This window comes from Dermatophagoides farinae, chromosome 2, assembly GCF_024713945.1.
Source record: "Dermatophagoides farinae isolate YC_2012a chromosome 2, ASM2471394v1, whole genome shotgun sequence".
Taxonomy (NCBI): Eukaryota; Metazoa; Arthropoda; class Arachnida; order Sarcoptiformes; family Pyroglyphidae; genus Dermatophagoides; species Dermatophagoides farinae.
In genome coordinates this window covers 2,526,608-2,547,968 of record NC_134678.1, presented here as the reverse complement: position 1 = coordinate 2,547,968, position 21,361 = coordinate 2,526,608, and the positions used below count along the sequence as shown (strand labels likewise).

Below are 21,361 nucleotides of genomic sequence, written 5' to 3'. Positions count from 1 at the left end.
AGGACTGACAAATTTTTTTTTTAAAGAAAATTTAACATCTATAAAATCATACATAATATTATTATTACAATAAGATTCATTTGCATACATCCTCCTCATATACCCATATTCTATCGGTCAATTTATTTATCTAATCAACAAATTTAAATCAAATTATTCTAGCAAATAAATTGTGATCACATAAATGTAAAATGTGGTCTCATAAAAGTTCATCAGCTCAAATGCTGATCCATCGTTCGATCAAAGTATATGATGATGATGATGATGATGATGGGTCTTCCAAAGAGAAAGAGATGGTGTGATCACTAATATTATGGAAATGATATATATAGTTATTTATGACGGATCGATTGAGATTATTTTTTTTGTGAGATATCTCTACAATTTTTATTCATTATATTTGATAAGAAAAAAAAGTAATTCTTATTCATAATATTTTAATTTATAGACAAAAATTAACGAATAATGATTTTATATATATATATATAAAAACATGATTCAAAATCCCTGTTATTCATACATACAGAATTGAATATAGAATTGTGTTTGGCTACATATTAATCGAATACTACTGTTTTCTGTTAATTCATTATTAGTTTTTTTTTCACATGAAAAAAATTTAAATTATCATTCTTATCACCTGTAACACTCATACACATATGAAAAAAATTTTGTTATTCTTCAAATGATCACTGTCATATTGCATAACATTGATATTTTTTTCGGTTATTATTTTCATTCATTCTTCTATCAAACATCACGTTATTATTATTTTTATTATTATTCATTATTCTTGTTTGTTTTTCTGTTTGTTGCACTTATTCTGTTTTTTTCTATATAATCTCATTTTTTTATTGTTGTTGTCGTTGCAAATAAATTTTGGAAATAAATTCGAAAAAAATATATGATAATAAAGCAATGATTACATTCGGGTTCAGATATCATATAATCATTTTATAATTCGTAGATTTTTTTTTCAATGAAATTTAATGAATTCGAAGCAGATTTTTTTTTTTGATATTTGCCCTGCCATCTGGAAGACTAATAATTAATTGTAGAATTCAAATATTTTTTCCCAAAGTCCATCACATGAATCTTTGAAAACATCATCAGCCATTTTATATTCAACATTTAATAGCATAGTTGTTGCCGATGATTTTTCTCCATTTTCATATACTTGTCGCCATTCGATTGATCCGATTTTTCCAGGATGACCAGTTTTAGCAAAATTTGTCCATGCTCTGATCATATCATTACTTAATTTGACATCTTCGGGAGAATCTTTCAAAGATGAACTGTGAAACACGTACGGTATATCAGCTCCGTGGCATACACCCATCCATTCGAAAGAACATCCCATTTTGACAGCAGCTATTCCCCTTCGGTCTAAACGATAGGAGTAAAAATTGTTTTTTATATCTGACATACGAGCTATTCTTTGGCCGAATAACATTGTTGGACACAACAAGGAGAGATCGCTAAATAAATTTCCGAACATTATCCTGTGCGAAACAAAATAAAATTATGAATAATTTCCAACGCCTAAAAATTGAACCACTCACCGAACTTCATTGACATTAGAAACATTCAAATTGTTTGTGTAATAATTAATAATTTCATTTGATTTTGTCATATTCATTTGTCTGGTCATACTCAATATTTTCTCATGGACTTGTTTTAATGTAAGAATCGTTTTGTCATCCATTAATTCCGGAAAATATATCAAGACCATCATGCTTCCTTCATCATGAGTTGCACCGAAAAGTAAGTCTACGTGATTAGAATTCTTTTTGAAATGAACAACATCATAGGGTAAAACATCATCACCAATGATTGGTTGAAATAATTCGTTTGCCATCATTTCTTTTCCATCACCTAATGCGGCATTTTTTATTTCTTCGGTTGATTTAGTCTTCAAACAAGCTAATGCTTGTTCAATGTTTTCATTTTTACAATCCAATTTTTCACAAAGTTTTTTCGTTTTTCTTAGAGCCATTTGTTTATTATCACGTAAAAATGGATAGGATAAATATAAGGAGCCGGATTGCATGATAGCTCTATGAAATAAGCCTCTAGCTATTGGCGATTGAACTAATGCTGACGCAGACATTGATCCAGCAGATTCGCCAAAAATTGTCACTTTATTAGGATCACCACCAAAATTTTCGATATTTTCTTGAACCCATTTCAATCCAAGCAATTGATCGTGAAAACCAAGATTCCCTGGAGTATGTTCATTATCGCCATATAAAAATCCAAATGGTCCAATACGATAGTTTATGGCAACAACAATAACTTCACCATAAGATGCTAAATAAGTGCTATCATAAAATGAAAGAAATATGGAACCACCTTGAAAACCACCACCATAAATCCATACCATTACTGGCAATAATTTCCCATTATTTGTGACCGGTTTATAAACATTTAAGAAAAGGCAATCTTCACTTTCATTTGTTACGTTTTCTAGTACAAATTGATTCATAAATTGTACGCATGAATTGCCTACTTTTGTTGCATTGTAAATGTCGCCAGGCCATGATGTTACCATGGTAGGTTTCTCAAAACGTTTGGCCTCACCTTTGAAACAAATGATTATTATTAAATCAACTAAATTAAACTGATACTTACCGAAGCGAAACCCTTGGTAAAGATAAACTTTTTTATCGCCAATTGTTCGGACAATTCCACGAATTTTACCATGACGAATATCAACGATTGGAGCATATTCTTCACCGGCTCCAAAAGAGCTGATGAAACAAATGTTCAATATAAGTGCAAAAATAAAAGCAAATCGGTTCATTTTCGGAATATAAATGCAATACCATTATAAGCCGACAATCGACCTTTATTGATTTAAGTTTTTTATCGATAAATTTTAATTGGTTCATAAATCAGATATCAGATAAAATTATTAATAGATAAATATTTAGGCAAAAATTGATTTAATTAAATAATCCCTTATAATCAATCGAACACTTGTTTTTTCTATCATCTTCATTGTGAGTTGTAATAGATAAATTTTTCGATAAATTTTGCAACATTGATAAAACAATCAAAATCGACATTAATTTTGTACAGATCATGCACATCATCATATACCAAGCAACGAGTTTCAATTCCGCGGGCTTTAAGTATACGATGATATAGCAATCCGGGAGGAAAAGGCACCCGTAGATCTTCTTTCCCTAACAACAATAGGGTAGGCACTTTAACTTTGGCAATGTGTGCCAAAGGCGATTTACTGTACATTTGGGACATTTCATCTACATTACGAGGATAGATTTCACTTAATGATCGAAATTCTTTTACACCCAACGCTTCGACGACATTCCAATCTGGAATGTCTGTAATGCCAACCATTATTGAAATATCGATAACAGGATTTCGAGCAATACAAGCTAAGAAATTCATTTCGGGATGTTGACCAGAGATATTTGTGACTAAAAATCCACCATGAGACCCACCATTTAAAATGATTCGATCTTTGTCGGCATGATGATTGGTGATCATATATTGAATAACATCGAGAAGATCTTGAACATCGCTAGTACCAACATTTCCTAGAAGTGCTTCCACATATTCTTGATCAATACCAGTAGAGCCAACATAATTAACTGTTCATCAAAATAGAGTAAAGGATTAGGGGGATTAACTATAAATTAATTTTTAAAAATAAATTACCTAGACAAGTTTTGAGGCCAAGCTCATTATAAAGTGCTACAGATTGAAGATAAGTGCAGGCATAATGCGAATGTGGTCCACCGTGTGGTATAATCACAATTGGGCCAGATTTATTCACCATTTCTTTGGGAGATGTCCATATTGCTGTAATGTATTTATTTTCATAATGTTTGGAGGGAAGCATAAACATTCCAAAACTTATTGTTTCAAGGATTCGGACTTGTCGATCGTCTACGATTTGCATTTTAGTATTGGATTCAGAAAATTTTCCCAGATAAACCAAAGGTAGCTGGTTGATTGATGATCCAATAGCACAAACCCAATCATGGTTAACATCAATAATTTGAGTAGAATCAGCAAAATCTAACATCTGAACTGAGTGGTCTTCCATTTTGACAGCAAAGCTTTTTCTGTAAAATGGTGTTTCAGAGTCAAACAAGATGTATTTTCCATCTTTTGTGAAACAATTTTTCGGCAATCCAGAAGAAAAAATGGGTCCAATATCCGAATAGCTGACAGTGCCATCTTCTTTTTTGATTACTTCTCGTTTGATTTTGTCATCAATGATTGTCCGAATTTTTCTAGTTTCTACATCAAAGTATTGCAATCGTGCGGCTTTATCATGAGCTCCTCCGGCATTACTTTCAAGAAAAACAATCTTATTATCGTATCCATTTGAATAATAGACTCGAGGTGAACGAATCGATAGATCAGCAGAATCACCATAGTAGATTTCAGGTTCGACATTTGTAGAACCAAAAGGATCACGAACAACTTTTGCACCAAACAAATAGCTTACACGATTGGTACAATAGATCAATCCCAATTTATAGGGCACTTCTTTGAATCCAATACATCCAATTGAAAGAATTGATGAATCACCGGATTTAAAAAAGAATGGCTGACACAATGAAACGCCAACTTTATCCAATAAGATACATTTCGATTTCTGCAGATCGATTAAAGCAATTGAAGTATGATAAATTGTGCTGAATTTTTCACCCCAAGATTGTTTGTATTCATGGCTATTAATATTGTATTCCTTAGAAACAGATGGACTTTCATCTTTGTTTGATTTGTCCTGAATCTCAGCTAAACATAACAAATAATTGCCATCTTCATTCAATACAAAACTAGACATATGAAGATTTTCAATTATTTGCAATTCATCATTTAAAGATTTAACATCGATAGTTGTGCATACACCAGTTTTATCATAGATGACAATAAATTGTTCTGATTTAGAACTTTTTGAATCGGATTTTGATTTAAGATAAACAGTTCGTTTTCCATCTAGGCTTGTTGCTTGAAGAGAAACACTTGATTTGGATAGAATTTCATTAAATAAATTTACTTAAAACTAGGTACATACTCTGATTGTTCTTCCGGCAATCCTTTATTTTTATAGGTACCAGATGATTGATCCCAACAATAAATTTTATTGTAACAAGATGTTTTCACTTGATACGTATCACGAAATTGATAAGAAATTTTCAATGTTTGCGGACGAAAATTTGGATCCGATTCAAATGATGAATTATCATCTATGAAAGTTACTCTAGTCGGAATCGGCTTAAAGCTATATTCATTATATAGTGATTTCAATCTATCAATCTAAAATGTTTAATGAGAAAAAAGAATAATAATAGAAAATAGAAATGACAACAAATCGATAATAATATCATATAAATTACGTTATATCGATCACGAAAATTTTCCATTTCGTTATTATTGGTCACACAAATTAATTATACAGACAGAATTGATAATAACTTTTGATGTTGATGATGAACAGTTTGTTTTTATTCGTTCGATTGTGAACTAATTTATCATCAAAAGTTTAGATCGAAACACAGGCAATAGATAACAAAAAATTTTCCGAAACTTCAAAATTTATTGGCAAAATGTTTGAGGTCGACAATTTTTAGATGAGCCATGCATGTATCAAAAAATACAGATGAGCGTATCACCCCGTGCTGCTGTTTATAACACAAAAACACACGATATGATTTAACATTTCAATTGATTCCAATGCCACTACACTTAATTTCTATAGCTTTCGTCTGCTTTTATTCATTTGCTTACGGACAGGAAGGCAGTGTTTTTCGGTTAAACCCAATTTTTCAACAAATAATTTCAACAGGTCAATGTTTCAAATTAATTAAAATCATCATTTTATTTGATTTCATTGTTAATATTTTATTTTGATACACTATATAATTTGTTTAAAATTCATCTTTGATAAACATTTTATCGATTTAGTTTTGTGTTTTTGGTGTTGCTGTTAAAATCCACAATTGTGTCATTGTCAGAAATTTTATTTCCGTTGTCATTGTCAACTTCCAGTTATTTTCATTTTTTTCAGATAAGACTATTACCACCATCAACAACAATGTTTGATCCAGTAATGAACGAACTTTTATCGGAAGCCAAAAACAATACAGCGTTTGTCACATCTTCAACAGTGGCAATACGACGTAATGGAATTGTTTCTTCCAAATGTTTCAGTACACCTTCCAATGCTTCACCAGCACCACTTGCTTGTTGAAAATTAGTACGTATCGCAGTTGGACTGTGAATTAAGATAATTTTTTAATTAGTTGATTAATTGATAAGTTATTTTTTATTTGTATCATACCTAACACAATTTACGCGTACACCCTTTGGTCCAAGCTCGATGGCAATTGATTTAGAAAACATATCAACAGCAGCTTTAGCCACACAATATGGCATGAAATATTGATTCTATAGAAAATTTCAAGATTATAAAATTAGCATATTTCGGTAGATATATATTATATTCATTACCGGTCGTTGTCCAAGAATAGAAGAAATATTGACAATAGCTCCTTTGACCTTTTCAAGATGAGGAACAGCTAATTGTGTCAATGCAACAACCGAATTTAGATTTAAATTCATCATAGAATTCAGTTGATCCTGTAATTTTTCATCATAGATAGAGCCAAAAGCTCCACCGCCAGCATTGTTGACGAGTACATCAAGGCGACCAAATTTTTGAATAGCCGAATCTACCAAACATTTTAGATCCTCTTTTTTAGTTACATCAGCTAAATGTGAGAAATGTTCAGCGCCATTAGGTGACAATGACGAACATTCACTAACAACTTTATCAACAGCATCCTGTCGACGCCCAGTTATGACCAAATTAGCACCACGTTTAGCGAATTCACGAGCTAGAACTGAGCCAAGACCTCCGGATGAGCCAGTGATAAGGACAACTTTATTGATGAAATTGAATTCTGTTGCCATTTTTTTTCTGTTGAGGGAAAATAAACAGATAAAAAATTGATTATTTTGATTATGAAGTGATATAACAACAGCTCAGAATGAAATGTTTAAGCGAATCAGAAAATAATCTGAAAGAATTGATGTGTAAATCTGTGTATGAAAGACATGGCTTTGTTTGTGTTATGTACATTTTTTTTTGTTGAAGGCTATAACGGATGGTTAATTTTAAACTAGCAGCAGAAGCATCAAATAACGGCAGCTAAATTTTTTTTTTAATGTCTCAAATGAATGATTATCCAGAATTAATATTAACAAAATCAAAACAAGGTCATGATGGGCAGAAAAAATTTGATATGATAACAAACATACCGATCAATGCAGTTGTTTTGGTGATGCAAAATGCAAATGAATCTTCAATTAATTATCAAAAAAAAAATAATTTATCAAATGATGATGATTCGTGTGTTTGTGCTTTCATGTAAGTGTTGACAAATGTATGGGTAGAAAAAAATAAAATAAAATAAAAAATCTATAGTTGGTAACAACGACGACGAAGAACAATTGAATATAGTAGCATATAGCAGTAAATATAAATTGTCAACCATCTAACCAGAAATGGTTGTCAATAGAAAATATCTTTTTATTTTGAAGTATATATTTCCCACTTCAGGCTATATTCTTTGTTGTTTGATCATCAAAACCGCCAATGGATATGTTATTGAAAAATGATACACACACTCATTCAATTGACTATGAATGCGTTTTTTTTTTTGAATGAGTTAGAAATCATTATCGTTGTTTCCACCGAATGAATCGATCAAACGAGGATGTAGTAGTATTGAAAAAAAACGTCATAGCAACATGAAGAATGGATGGAATCATACATACATACATACATTATTCGTGTTGATTGATGAAGATTTTATTGTTGTTCTTTTTTGTTAGATTCATCAATGCAGCTGCTGTTCTTCTATATGGTTTGATATAAACAATATTTCGTAATTTTTTCAACAAAAAAAATAAATAAACCTATAATTATATGTTTACCATTCTATGAAATGCAAAATATATTCTTGTATTTTTTTTCTTACGGGATGATATATCGTGTATAGCAACAACAACAACAACAACAACCAGCAGCTAATAATCAGACGAAAAAATGATCACCAGAAATGTAAAGGTAGAATATGGCAAGAATAGCAAAAAGATTTGAGCAAAATGAAAGAAAAGAAAAGTTGGTGACCTTGTTTGAACATGTTTTCATTCATTCTAATTATCATCATTGGAGCTTGCTGATGATGATAAAAAAAAAAATTTCAATTCATTTATTGAAATTGGTTTTTCATAATTGTACACACTTTTTCATAAACATATAGTTGGACTTTAATTTTTGTTCGATTTGTTTTGCATTTCGGCCACAAATAACAAATGGGCGCCATCTTCATACGGTATAACCAACTAGGACTTTTAATTTTATATTATTAGGATATTCTTGAATCGATGATCTTTAAATTTAAACAATTTTTTCATCATTTTTTCAACAAGATGGCGATATTAGATAAAAATAAATATTATTTCCAAATCAAGGTAGCTTACCATCATCACTAGCTATATATTGTTTTTTCTCTACTTTTGTTTGACAACCGATAGTTTTTGATTCAAAACATTTGTTGGTTGTTATGGAACACACACTATTCTATAGCGGATGTGATTTTATATTGAAAGGATTCATTTATTCATTTTCAAAATTGTCAATAAAGGTAAAAAAAAACCTACAATTACAAACTTTTAATTTCATTATGAATGATTTGTTTTGTTTTGTTTTGTTTTCATATATAATTGAGAGGGAAAAATATGACTCATATACACATACACAAACATAGATATCGATCATAACCTAAACGCATTTTATTTATTCAATGAAAAAACAAGATTCAATGCTAAAAATTCTCCAAATTAGTCGATTAACATTTTTTTTCCGTCGTCAACAGTCCTTTCTTTCTTTATGTCTCATTATTATCGATTATTTTATATATTACACTTTTTCTACATTTATTCGATTTTTTTCCCATTTATTCAACTGATGATCAAGTTAAGATATAAATGTGCAAGTGTTTGAATGATTACCACTAATGAAAATGGAAAATATTGCAACAATTCTTATTGTTTCAACATTGAACAAAGTTATCTGAATTTTGAATCAATTATTGTCGACAATTTATTTATTTTTACCTTAATTCAAATAAATATATTACATTCAAGATGCGAAGTGTGAAATCATTATTCTCACAATTGTCTTGTGGTTCACATCGATCGGTCAAAATTGATTCACCAAATAGTGGTAGTGACAAAACCAATCTTTCGGCTAATCATAATATTGAAAATTCACAGGAAATATCCGGTAATCATTCATCTTTACCGTTGATGCAAGTTACAACTGAAAAAATGTCTAATCGTAATCGAGATTTTAGCGAAAAAGTTGTACTGATAACCGGTTCCAGCGGTGGTATTGGTTTGGCTACAGCAAAATATTTTGCACGTTGTGGTGCCAAAGTGGTCATCAATGGACGTAATCCTGTGGCTATTGCAAAAGCTGCAGAAGAATGTCAATGTATTTCACCTAAAAGTAAGTTATGTTTTTGTTTGAAAAAAAAATTATTATCAAAATAATTTCATTATTATTGTAATTCCAGAATATCGGGCCTTACAGATGAAAGCTGATGTCACCAAAGAAGATGATTGTAAACGCTTGATTGCCACCACTATCGATCAATTCGGAAAATTGGACATCCTTATCAATAATGCAGGTGCTGGAGCTTTTGGCTCTATTTATGATCCAAAACTTTTGGAAACATTGGAACATATGATCAATTTGAATGTTAAATCAATTGCCATGGTTACTCAGATGGCTGTACCACATCTGGAAAAGACAAATGGTGTCATAGTGAATATTTCGAGTACATTATCATTCAAACCGGTATGTAATCATGATAATATTCAATAAATATGTTAATTTTACGGGAATTTTTTTTAAGAATGTACATTTCATGCCATATTGTGTGGCCAAATCGGCTGTCGACATGTTTACCAAATGTATTGCCATGGAACTTGGACCAAAAGGCATTCGTGTCAATACCGTCAAGTAAGTATAGGAATTCTGATTACACATCTTATTAAAATTACCCACATTTATATAAAAAAAAATTAGTCCGACTGCTGTACGCACCAATTTTCAAGCTGCAACTGGTGCTGGAGAAATTCTTGATGGCGTACTTAAACATCTGGAACAAACCAATCCATTGAGACGAATTGGAACAACCGAAGATATTGTCAATGCTATTGCATATTTGACTTCTTCAGAATCATCATTTGTTACCGGACATTCATTGGTTGTTGATGGGGGCTCTGTTTACGTTTAACATTTGAAATACAATTTTTTTCGATTTGACATGTTTTGATCACTTTTTCAAAATAAATTAATAAATATACAAGTTGATTATCGTAAACAAGCTGGTTATTAATTATTCAAATACTTATGATGGTTGACATCATATGGTCATTACGAAGGATATAAATTTTTTGGAAAACAGAAAAATTATTTTTTATATGCACAAAAATAATCATGGAGCCTCAAGTTTTATTTGCAAGGCAACCTGTATTGCCACAATTGCCAACATTACCATCATTGACTGTACAATTATTAACAGTTTCGGTCATCATATTACAGCGAACAATTCGTCATAATTCAATCACAACTAAACAACCAATCGCTGATCAATATGATTTTCTTGTTGTCGGTTCTGGAACAGCGGGTGCTATACTTGCTGCAAGGTTAACAGAGAATCCTAATATCAAAGTGTTAGTGTTAGAAGCCGGTGGACCACAAACAATTGCAACTGATACGCCTAGTTGGGCTCGGCAAGAAGTTGGAACTGAAGTCGATTGGGGATATGCAACTATATCTCAACTTCCATATTCTGGTCGTGCTTTTGATGGTCATGTGGGATTATCCTCGTGGTCTAGTCGTTGGTGGTTCTCATAATCTCAATTATCTTGTCTATAGTCGTGGAAGTCCTAGAGATTATGATTCTTGGGTTGAAGAATTCGGTGCTACTGGTTGGAGTTATCGAGAAGTATTACCATATTTTATTCGGTCTGAAAACAATACTGATCAAAAAATTATTGCAATGAATTCCGCTTATCATTCCACAAGTGGCCCCGTAAGTGTTATGACACCCAAAAATCCTGATCCGATTATCACTATTTTCAAAGAAGAATTAATGAAACGAGGAATTCCCGAAGTTGATCAAAATGGACCAACACAATTAGGTATCAATTATTTTCAACAAACCATATATGAAAATGCAACTCGTTCAACAACAGCTAGTGCATATCTTGAAGCTAATGTTGAAAGACCGAATTTACAAATCCTAACAAAAGCATTCGTTACTAGAATTTTGTTCAATGAAACTCGTGACAAAGATGGCAGAATTACAGCAATTGGTCTTGAATATGAACATGAAAATCAAACGCAAAGAGTTTATGCTTCGCGAGAAGTCATACTGAGTGCAGGTAAATTAAAATCATCCAAAAGTATTCGAAGCTAATTTATTTTTTCTAGGTTCAATAAATTCACCTCAATTATTGATGTTGTCTGGAATTGGACCATCCAATCATCTCAATGAATTTGGAATCGAAACTTTAGTCGATTTGCCCGTTGGATATAATCTAAAGGATCATATCTTTGTTCAATTAGATTATGAAATTTTCAATGAATCATTGATTACTTCGGGAATCGAATGGACACTTGAAAACATGTACTATAATTTCGTCGATTCAGCTGGACCATTGTCTCAATTTCCATTAGTATATATGTACTTTAATAGTCGTATGAATAATGAAACTGATTGGCCTGATCTTCAAATTGATTTCACCGTTAGTCCATTGGTCAATGATCTTGAACAAATTGTTGCACGTTATAGCCCAATTTATCGAGATCAATGGCGAAACTATTATCGTTCACATGTTGGCCAAAAAAATCGTCTAGGTATTCTATGTTTTCATTATCGACCACGTTCAACTGGTCGACTTTATCTAAACTCGTCTGATCCACATGATTTTCCATTGATTGATACACGTTATTTGACTGATCCATATGATGTGAATTCAATGGTTGAAGTCATATCAACAGCTTTGGAATTAGCAAGCATGCCACCATTTAATCAATATGTACGATTATATCGACAACCAATACCTGGTTGTCAGCTTTGTCCAAATGGTCCAATCTGGAAATGTAGATCATATCTAGAATGTTATGCAAGAACAATAACAACAACTGTTGGCCATCAAGTTGGCACTTGTAAAATGGGTAATACAACCGATTCAGTTGTTGATCCAAGATTAAGAGTACGTGGTGTTAATCGTCTTCGAGTTATAGATGGATCCATCTATCCACACATCACCAATGGCAATACAAACGCACCAATCATGATGTTTTCTGAATATGGATTTGACATGATACGCCAGGATAATGGTATATAATTTAAGATCAATAACAAAAGAAACTATTGAAAAAATGTGTGAAAAAAGTATAATAAATTATTTCAAGTTCATACAATTTCTGTTGTGTTCAAAAAAAAAATTGGCCTACTTGTACAATTCTATTAATTTTAATTGTAATCAATTCGTACAATTCAAGGTAGATTCTATCTGATTTGTTTAGAAATTAGTACATTGTAGAAAATAGTACCGCATCATCGAGGAAATATCTAGGACTTTTGTGAATAAAAAAATTTCTTAGAATTCAAAGACTTTTTTATATAGATTTTTATAGATATAATCGAGACAATAATAATTGTTCATTGTTCAGGGTATCAATCGATGAAAAAATAATTTTTTTTGTGGTTAAAATTTTTTTGAACAAAAGACGTTGATTGATTTAAATATTGGTGTGTTTTTTTTTAAACAGGATAAGAAAATTCATTTTTTTCTTTGTAAACAAATGCTCTCATCAAGTGGTGTTGTGCATCGTCTATCCGATGATAAATTAATTTTTTGAATCTAAACGTAAAACTATAAAATTTATAGCGAACTATAATATTCGCTTGTGTGGATTTTAAAGAATTTATAAATTTTATCATCATTCGAAAAAAAATATCAAAATCATGGAAAATCATCAAACGGCTGTAAGAAAACTGCTCCCTTGGAATGTTATTGATGATGAGATCGTTATCAGTGGAATTGGTGGTCGTTATCCGGAATCGAATTCATTGGATGAATTTCGTGATAACTTGTACAACAATGTAGATATGATCACTTCGGATGATCGTCGTTGGCCAACAGGTCAGTTATTATAGAAATATATGAATTACAATAAATAAATTTATTTTATTTTTCTTATAAAGATCTTTATGGAATCACCAATCGAATGGGAAAACTCAAAGAGATTGATAAGTTTGATGCTTCATTTTTTGGCATCATACCAAAAGTGGCCGATGAAGTAGATCCTCAAGGCAGAATTCTTCTGGAAACAACATGGGAAGCAATCGTCGATGCTGGAATTAATCCTCAAACATTAAGAGGAAGTAACACTGGTGTTTATGTTGGATATACATCAGTCGCTATGCCAGATGGAGTACCGCAAGAAGTTCAAGACGATATTCCAAGCTTCCAAAGTAGAATCACTACTATGGTTTCAAGGTGGATCAAAAGCATTCTATGCGAATCGAGTTTCATTTCTTTATGATTTCCATGGCCCTTCAATGTCAATCGATATCGCCTGTGCATCATCAATGGTTTGTCTTGACATTGCCGTTACAGATCTACGATTAGGAAAATGTGATCAAGCAATTGTGGCAGGTGTCAGTATCAATCTTCAACCATTTACAAATCATATCTATAAAGTTAATAACATTGCTGCACCTGATGGTCGATCCAAAGTTTGGGATCAAGAAGCGAATGGTTATGTTCGTGGTGAAACTGTGTGCAGTTTATTTCTACAGAAAAAATCTGATTCCAAACGAATTTATGCTACAATTCTTCATGCTAAAACCAATATCGATGGCTATAAACTTACTGGAATGTTTTTTCCTTCAACTGAAAGCCAATATGATCTCATGGTGGCTACTTATTCTGAGGCTGGTATCGATCCATTGGAAGTAAATTATTTTGAAAGTCATGGTACTGGTACAAAAGCTGGAGATCCACAAGAAGCAAAAGCTATTTTGGAAGCATATTGCAAAAATCGAAAAGGCAAACTACCGATTGGTCTGCTAAAAAGCAACATTGGTCATGGTGAAGGTGCGTCAGGTGTAGCATCACTATCCAAACTATGCATTGTTTATGAGAACAAAAAAATTCCTGCCAATCTTAACTTGAAAAAAATTAAGACCGACATAGCTGTAATGGTTCCACCACTTGATCCAGTCACTGCGAATAGAGATTATGAGCCGGGAATTGTGGGAATTAATTCATTTGGAATCGGTGGTGTCAATGCTCATGCTTTAACAAGACCGAATAAGAAAGAATGTAATGAAGAAAGTTATCAGATTGTTAGAAATGTTCCTCGACTCGTCAACATCAATGGGCGTACTGAAGAAGCAATTAATCACATATTTGATTTCATCGAAAACAACCCGAATCGTGTTACACAAGAATTTCTTACTCTTCTAGGTGAAACGGTAAATTATGAACCAAGTATTTATTCAGCTGGTTTTCCTTATCGAGGTTCAATGTTGATCAAAAAATCTTCTACCGATTCATATCAATATAACAGAAAAATTTCCAAAGTTGAAAACGTCAAACGTCCAATTTGTTTTTTCTTCCCCGGTGTGGGAAGTCAATGGTCTGGTATGGCTAAAGCTATGATGAACATTGATATATTCGCCGCTGCTATTAAGCAATGTGCAGATATTCTAAAACCATTTCAACTTGATTTGAATTACATTTTATTATCAGAAGATCCGAAAGCTATGGAAGATAAAGTTCATAATTTTGTGGCCATTTTATCAGTACAAATCGCTTTGGTTGATTTATTCAAAGCCCTAGGTGTTCAACCCGATTGCATAGTGGGCCATTCATTCGGCGAAATTGCTTGTGCATATGCTGATGGATGTTTGACTTTGGAACAGGCAATCATAACATCTTTCTGGCGTGGTAAAGCTGTTAAAGATTCTAATATTGAACATGGTATGATGGCCGCTGTTGGACTTACTTGGGAAGAAACAGTTAAAAGATGTCCACCCGGTGTTTATGCTGCTTGCCATAATTCAGAAGATTCAGTTACTATTTCTGGAAGTTATGAAGCTGTTGATTCGTGTGTTAAAGCTATGATCAGAGAGAAAATTTTTGTCAAAGAAGTTCAATGCTCCAACATTCCTTTCCATTCACCATTCTTGACACCAGCCGGCGAACCAATGATGGAAGCTCTCAAAAAAATCATTACTGAACCAAAATATCGAAGCGAAAAATGGATTTCAACTTCTATACCCGAAAATGAATGGTCTTCAGATAAAGCTAGAAAAGCTTCACCCGAATATTTTGTAAATAATTTAATTAATCCAGTCCTGTTGCATGATGCTACTAAACATATTCCGAAGAATGCAATCATCATTGAAGTTGCAGCGCATACATTATTCTCTGCTATATTCAAACGAAGCATGCCGAATTCCGATTATGTTGGATTAATGAGACGTGGAAATAATGCAGGAAATCTTGATTTTTATTTCAATTCACTTGGTCAGCTCTACCAATTCGGTGTGAATCTTACAATCAAAGCATTGTACCCTCAAATCGAATGGCCTGTTCCACGAAATACACAATCGATTGGCTCATTGATTCGTTGGGAACATAGTAAATCATTCCTAGTGAAAAAATATCCTGAATATCATTCTCAAGCAACTGCTTCTGACTTTGTTTCAAAGTTTTCATTATCAAATCCGGATGATCAATTTTTGAAAGATCATGCCTTCGATGGAAAATGTGTTCTGCCAGCAACCAGTTATTTACTAATGGCATGGCGACGTTTGGGAGTATCTTTGGGTCAACCTTGGTTCTCATTTCCAGTAATATTCGAAAATGTTGAATTCAAACGATTAGTTCCATTATCCGAAGATGAAATGGCACTTAAAGTTCGTTTTTTGGATCCAACTGGAGAATTCGTCATACTTGATGGAAACAATATAGCCGCTTCAGGGAGAATTCGTCGACCCGACCAGATTGAATTCCAATATCAGAATTTAATTGACAATTTTGAAAAAGAAAATTCTTCTCTGTAAGTGAATTATTTATACTGATTTATTTTTATCTATTTTCTGTGTTTAGATCGGGACACAAGTTGAATACTAATGAATTTTATACCGAAATGAATGTTCGAGGTTATGATTATGGGCCCAAATTCAAACAAATTCAGGAAATTGAATTCGCCAGTTTTAATAGATCCCGTGCAATGGTTCGATGGTCGAATAATATTATCACATTTGTTGAATCAATGATTCAACTTAGTGTCGCACATACTGATCAACGGTTTATTTATGTAGCTTCTGTTTTGCCATCATTTAAATGTGATCCAAGAGGGTTTTGTGATTTACCACAAGAAGATTTACCTGTAATCATTGATGCTAATCTTAAATATGTTGCCAGTCGTGGTATCGAAATGCGTGGATTGAAGTTTGTTCATATTCCATTGAAAAATGTTATGCGTAATGTAAAACTAGAAAAATATAAATTCATTCCGTTTCATGAGCAAAAAGCAATCGAAATTGTTGACTATAATGAACTTGAACAATATATTGAAGATTGCAACACAATCGCTCTATCTATCGTTTTGGCTGGAAACAAATCATCAACACAACAATTTATTAATAAAAATGTGACTCGCATTCTTAATCAAAAATTATCATCAGAACAAGTATTGCTCAATATTCTTGTGGACTGTTTCAAATACATCGTCGATGAAAATGGCAACATCATTGGTGATGGAATTTTGAATTGGCCTACTGTGCAGAAAATTGTTGCCGATAATGGCTATGATCTTTCACAAGATTGTCTCAATACATGTCATAAAAATGGTCGCTTAATTAGATCATCACTAGGTATGTGGCTTTTTCGAGATGACAAAGTTTTTTGAATGATTTCATTATCATTTTCTAGATATCATCAATGAAAACAGTCTTCGCAATTTGACAGTGGTTGAAGCTAATTATAATCAACAGATTTTGATCGATGATTTGATGCGTCATATGAATGGTCATTTTCATTATCCTCTTGTTGTAGATTCACTTTTATTAGCAAAAAATATTTCCAATTTATCTGACGAAATTCAAAATTCGGCTCATAAACTCGTTAATTGGAATGCAGAAGAATCAAAATTACCAGCAATTGAAGCACCAGCTGATCTATTTATTTTTAGAGATTCTTTTGATCTTGATAATCTTGATTTTAAAATTTTCGCTAAAGAAATTTCATCTAGTGTTAAAGAAAATGGTTTCTTGTTTGCTGTGTTTCGTTCAAATATTTCGAAGGCTGAACAAATGGTTCACAATTTTTTCGGTATGAATTCATAATTTATCAATATTAACATTTTTAAAACTATTGGTGATTTTTCAGGAAAATCGATAAATACTATTAATCTAAACCAAAGAATTGAACAATTTGAAAATGGTGCCAAAGCAGCCGGTTTTAATTTAATATCAAAGAAAAGTGATTGTATCACATCAACATGTCTATTATTCCGCAAACAAGTTGAAAGCTTAGATCCAACTAAACAGATTACCGTGCCCGTTTATTTTGGTCCGTTTTGATGAATGGGTTGATAAATTAAAGAATTCATTCACTTCGTACAAGAATCGCCCTAAAAATGAAAATATCTGGATGGTTTCAGATGATAGCACTCTCAACGGAATTCTTGGTATGACAAATTGTCTTCGTCAAGAGCCTGGAGGTGATCGGTTCCGTTGCATTTACAGTGATACAGAATTGCCAAAACCAATCGATTTCAATCAAGCACCTTATAATGAAATCTTGAAAAAAGATTTGTCTATGAATGTATTCAAAGATGGTCAATGGGGTACTTATCGATTATTAGATTTGGAACGTAATTATAATACTGTCGAAAGTAATGAAGTTTATTTGGATATCGTCAAAAAAGGAGACATGTCCAGCATAAAGTGGCTTGTTTCACCTATGATCAAACATATCAATCATAATGATGTGAACGTTCAAATTCATTATGCTGGATTAGATCTAAAAGATTCGCTTCTCAGTTCTGGTTCAATGGGTATAGAATTCATAGAACGATCATTAGGCACAGAGTTTTCTGGCTATCGAACCGATACAGGTGAATGTGTCATGGGAATAGCATTTCATCGAGCTATATCAACTTCGATTGATATTGATCCTCAATTATTGATACCAATTCCAGACAAATGGAAACTTGAAGATGGCGCTGCTTCAATTAATTCTTTATTCATTGTTTGGTGTAGCTTGATTCATAAAGCTCATCTTCAACCCGGTACTATTCATTAGTGTTATTAATTAATTTACATCAATTAACCGTTATGATATATTTTTTCACTCTAGGCGAAACGATTCTCATTCATCCGGGTACCAGCGCAATTGGTCTAACGACTCTTCAAATTGCCAATCAAATGGATTGTACTATTATCGCTACGGCAAACACCGAACGAAAACGACGATATTTAATGGAAAATTTCGACATACCCGAGAAAAATATTTTAAATCCTGAAGATTCCGATTTCATAGATCAGGTTCTGGTTGCCACATCCTACACAGGTGTTGATGTTGTATTCAATTCATTTTCGAACCAAAAATTACACAACTTATCGCCCATCGTTCGAGATTATGGACGTTACATTGATATTGATCAACCGAAATCCACTTTTAACAGTCCATTATCAAGCAATGCACATTATTTGAACATATCTTCTCTCATATGTGAAAAATCATTCCGTAACTTTATGCCTAGATTAATGAAGAATTTTAGAATCTGGTTTGACCAATACGTTAAAAGTATGTGATTTATTATTTGTATGTTTGATTAGATTCAAGCTAATTTTCTAATTTTTTTTAGAATGTTTTGATCCGATTCCACAAACTATATTTGATAAGGATTCATTCAATCAAGCATTTGAGGTTTTGAATCGAGAAGAAAATATTGGAAAAGTACTGATTCGTATTCGTGATCAGGTAAGTATTGTGACACCATCATCATCATCGTTCAAGATTCAAGCCAAACCAAAAACACTGTTTGATTCGAATAAATGTTATGTACTTGTCGGTGGTCTTGGTGGCCTCGGATTGGAAGTTGCCTATTGGATGGCCATTAGAGGAGCCCGAAAGTTGGTTCTTGTCTCAAGGAGTGGTATCAAAAACGAATATCAATATGTTTTTGTGAAGCGAATCGAAAATGCTGTTAAAAATTGTGAAACTGTTAAAGTAGAAATTTCAACATCCGATCCAACATCAATGAAAGGCGCGGAACAATTAATAATGGACTCGGAAAAAATTGGACCCATCGGTGGTTTATTTCATTTTGCAACAGTTTTAAGTGATGCATTCATTGAAGATCAAACTCCTGGTTCATTTAAAAAAGTTTGCGCTCCAAAAATGAATGCTCTTGGTCATTTGGATGTCGTAACGCGCAAAATGTGTCCAGAACTTGATTATTTTGTCGCCTTTTCATCACAAAGTTCGGCTCGTGGTTTTCTTGGACAAAACAATTATGGCTATGCTAATTCAGTTATGGAACATATTTGTGAAAAACGTCGCCGTGATGGATTACCTGGACAAGCTATCGCATATGGTCCAATTGGCGATGTCGGCTTATGGGCTCAAAATGAACATGTAGATTTGACCAGCATCGGTATGGTAATCGATACACAACGCATTCCAAGTTGTATGGAAGTATTGGATCGATTTTTAGTTCTTGATTATCCTATTGTTACCTCTATCATTCGTTTGGAAACCACACAGCAAGCTGGTTTGTGAAATTTTCATCACTATAGTTTATTGGTTTAATCTCTTTTTCTGATTTTTCAATCTTAGGTAATAATTCCAATGCTAAAGATCATATCTGGCAAGGAATCGGTATCGATATGGATTCATTACCAGATAATTTATCATTGGGTGATGTGGGCATGGAATCTATATTGGCAGTTGAAATGCAACAACGTATCGAACGAGAATATGAAGTGGTATTGACTTCGGATGAAATTAAAAAATTAACCGTTGGTATGATCAAAGAATATAGAAAAGGTAAAAACAATTATTGTATGCGTAATGATGGCTAATTTAATTTGACAAAAATTTATTTTATTTCTATAGCTGATAAAGAAACAATCAGAAAATCATTGACAGAATTTCATAATTCAAAATAATAACACACGACACATTTTTCATTGTATTAGTAATATGATAGACTTTTAATAGAGAATAATTAAAACAATTCAATTCATTTGTATTCAATGTGGTTCACTAGGACATTTATAAACAGAATTTATTTCTTCATCATAATCCGGATGATCTTCATTTATACGACCACCGCAACAAAATGTACAAGTTTCACGGATTACACCATATCCACGTGAAAGACAAGTTTTACGACAGGTTGATTGTCCACAACGTCGATCGACCGAAATGAGTACTCCATTCAATCGTGTTACATCAACCATACAATATTTGGTAGTCGATGAACATTTGGTTAGATACTCATTATCTGTAAGCGTATAATTTAATGCTGGATTATAACATGGATTATTGTAAATATAAGTGACCGGATTGAATACCGTCAATGGAACACGTTCAAAATCTGCAAAACAAGTATAACAATAGATTCCAGGATCATCATTTTTTTGTCCACGATTACGTCCTCGATTTTTTGGTTGTTTACGTGTGGGTTTCCGACGTTGACCAGGTCTTTGAGCCAAAGTCCAATTGTCAATGAATAAGAAAATTATTAGCAAACTAATCCACAGTGATAACTTCATGATGATGATGAAATATACAAATGGATCTCATTCTTGTATTACATGAATGAGCAAGAATTAGCTGAGCTAATCGGTTCGTTTCTATGGATACAAATTGTCCATTTCTGACCACACGGACAATATATGAAACAAACCAGTTAATCAATCAAAACAGAATTATATAGTCAATAAAAAATGGCCGCCATTTCACCATCATGAACATATCATTTTTTTTTATTAATCAAAACGAAAAAAAAATTAATATTTGAAATCTTGTATCAAAATAAAACAATAGTTTATTTAACAAATCATGCATCATCAATTTGAAAATGGTTACGATAATATTATAATGTTGGTGATGGTTGGCTAATCAAATAATGATAGCGAGTCAAGAGATGAAAAGAATGATGAGAGAGAGAGAGAGAAAGAGACTTATTTAGATCACA

General features: G+C 32.5%; 7 protein-coding genes across 7 annotated transcripts; 3 read left to right on the top strand and 4 right to left on the bottom strand.

Moving 5' to 3' along the window:
- Positions 1 to 826: 826 nt before the first annotated feature.
- On the bottom strand, positions 827 to 2,867 carry LOC142598203 (acetylcholinesterase-1-like). Its single transcript, XM_075735531.1, has 3 exons — positions 2,632 to 2,867; positions 1,563 to 2,580; positions 827 to 1,502 (listed from the first exon to the last, which is right to left on the bottom strand). Exons 1-3 carry the CDS (start codon positions 2,801 to 2,803, stop codon positions 1,049 to 1,051), a joined length of 1,644 nt encoding a protein of 547 aa, XP_075591646.1. The 5' UTR covers positions 2,804 to 2,867; the 3' UTR covers positions 827 to 1,048.
- LOC124495018 (acylamino-acid-releasing enzyme-like) lies at positions 2,856 to 5,686 on the bottom strand. The gene is made up of 4 exons (XM_075735530.1): positions 5,379 to 5,686; positions 5,057 to 5,298; positions 3,685 to 5,003; positions 2,856 to 3,617 (listed from the first exon to the last, which is right to left on the bottom strand). The coding sequence occupies exons 1-4, from the start codon at positions 5,403 to 5,405 to the stop codon at positions 2,998 to 3,000; spliced, it is 2,208 nt and encodes a 735-aa protein (XP_075591645.1). The 5' UTR covers positions 5,406 to 5,686; the 3' UTR covers positions 2,856 to 2,997.
- Positions 5,687 to 5,834: 148 nt separating this feature from the next.
- LOC124494999 (meso-2,3-butanediol dehydrogenase) lies at positions 5,835 to 6,955 on the bottom strand. Its single transcript, XM_047058307.2, has 3 exons — positions 6,493 to 6,955; positions 6,323 to 6,429; positions 5,835 to 6,256 (listed from the first exon to the last, which is right to left on the bottom strand). The coding sequence occupies exons 1-3, from the start codon at positions 6,952 to 6,954 to the stop codon at positions 6,046 to 6,048; spliced, it is 780 nt and encodes a 259-aa protein (XP_046914263.1). The 5' UTR covers position 6,955; the 3' UTR covers positions 5,835 to 6,045.
- Positions 6,956 to 8,381: 1,426 nt separating this feature from the next.
- Positions 8,382 to 10,439, top strand: LOC124494980 (uncharacterized). The gene is made up of 4 exons (XM_047058283.2): positions 8,382 to 9,559; positions 9,627 to 9,910; positions 9,969 to 10,075; positions 10,142 to 10,439. Exons 1-4 carry the CDS (start codon positions 9,196 to 9,198, stop codon positions 10,350 to 10,352), a joined length of 966 nt encoding a protein of 321 aa, XP_046914239.2. The 5' UTR covers positions 8,382 to 9,195; the 3' UTR covers positions 10,353 to 10,439.
- Positions 10,440 to 10,511: 72 nt separating this feature from the next.
- Positions 10,512 to 12,983, top strand: LOC124494971 (L-sorbose 1-dehydrogenase). The gene is given in 4 exon segments (XM_047058271.2): positions 10,512 to 10,929; positions 10,931 to 11,505; positions 11,555 to 12,466; positions 12,902 to 12,983. Coding segments are annotated over 4 exon segments (1,866 nt in total). The 5' UTR covers positions 10,512 to 10,555; the 3' UTR covers positions 12,907 to 12,983.
- A 104-nt stretch (positions 12,984 to 13,087) lies between these two features.
- Positions 13,088 to 20,410, top strand: LOC124494962 (fatty acid synthase-like). The gene is given in 11 exon segments (XM_047058259.2): positions 13,088 to 13,275; positions 13,338 to 13,594; positions 13,596 to 16,204; positions 16,255 to 17,024; positions 17,083 to 17,481; positions 17,539 to 17,723; positions 17,725 to 18,442; positions 18,511 to 18,960; positions 19,022 to 19,930; positions 19,996 to 20,205; positions 20,275 to 20,410. Coding segments are annotated over 11 exon segments (6,738 nt in total). The 5' UTR covers positions 13,088 to 13,097; the 3' UTR covers positions 20,328 to 20,410.
- On the bottom strand, positions 20,312 to 21,110 carry LOC124495009 (uncharacterized). The gene has a single exon (XM_047058318.2). The coding sequence runs from the start codon at positions 20,934 to 20,936 to the stop codon at positions 20,412 to 20,414; it is 525 nt and encodes a 174-aa protein (XP_046914274.1). The 5' UTR covers positions 20,937 to 21,110; the 3' UTR covers positions 20,312 to 20,411.
- Positions 21,111 to 21,361: the final 251 nt, after the last annotated feature.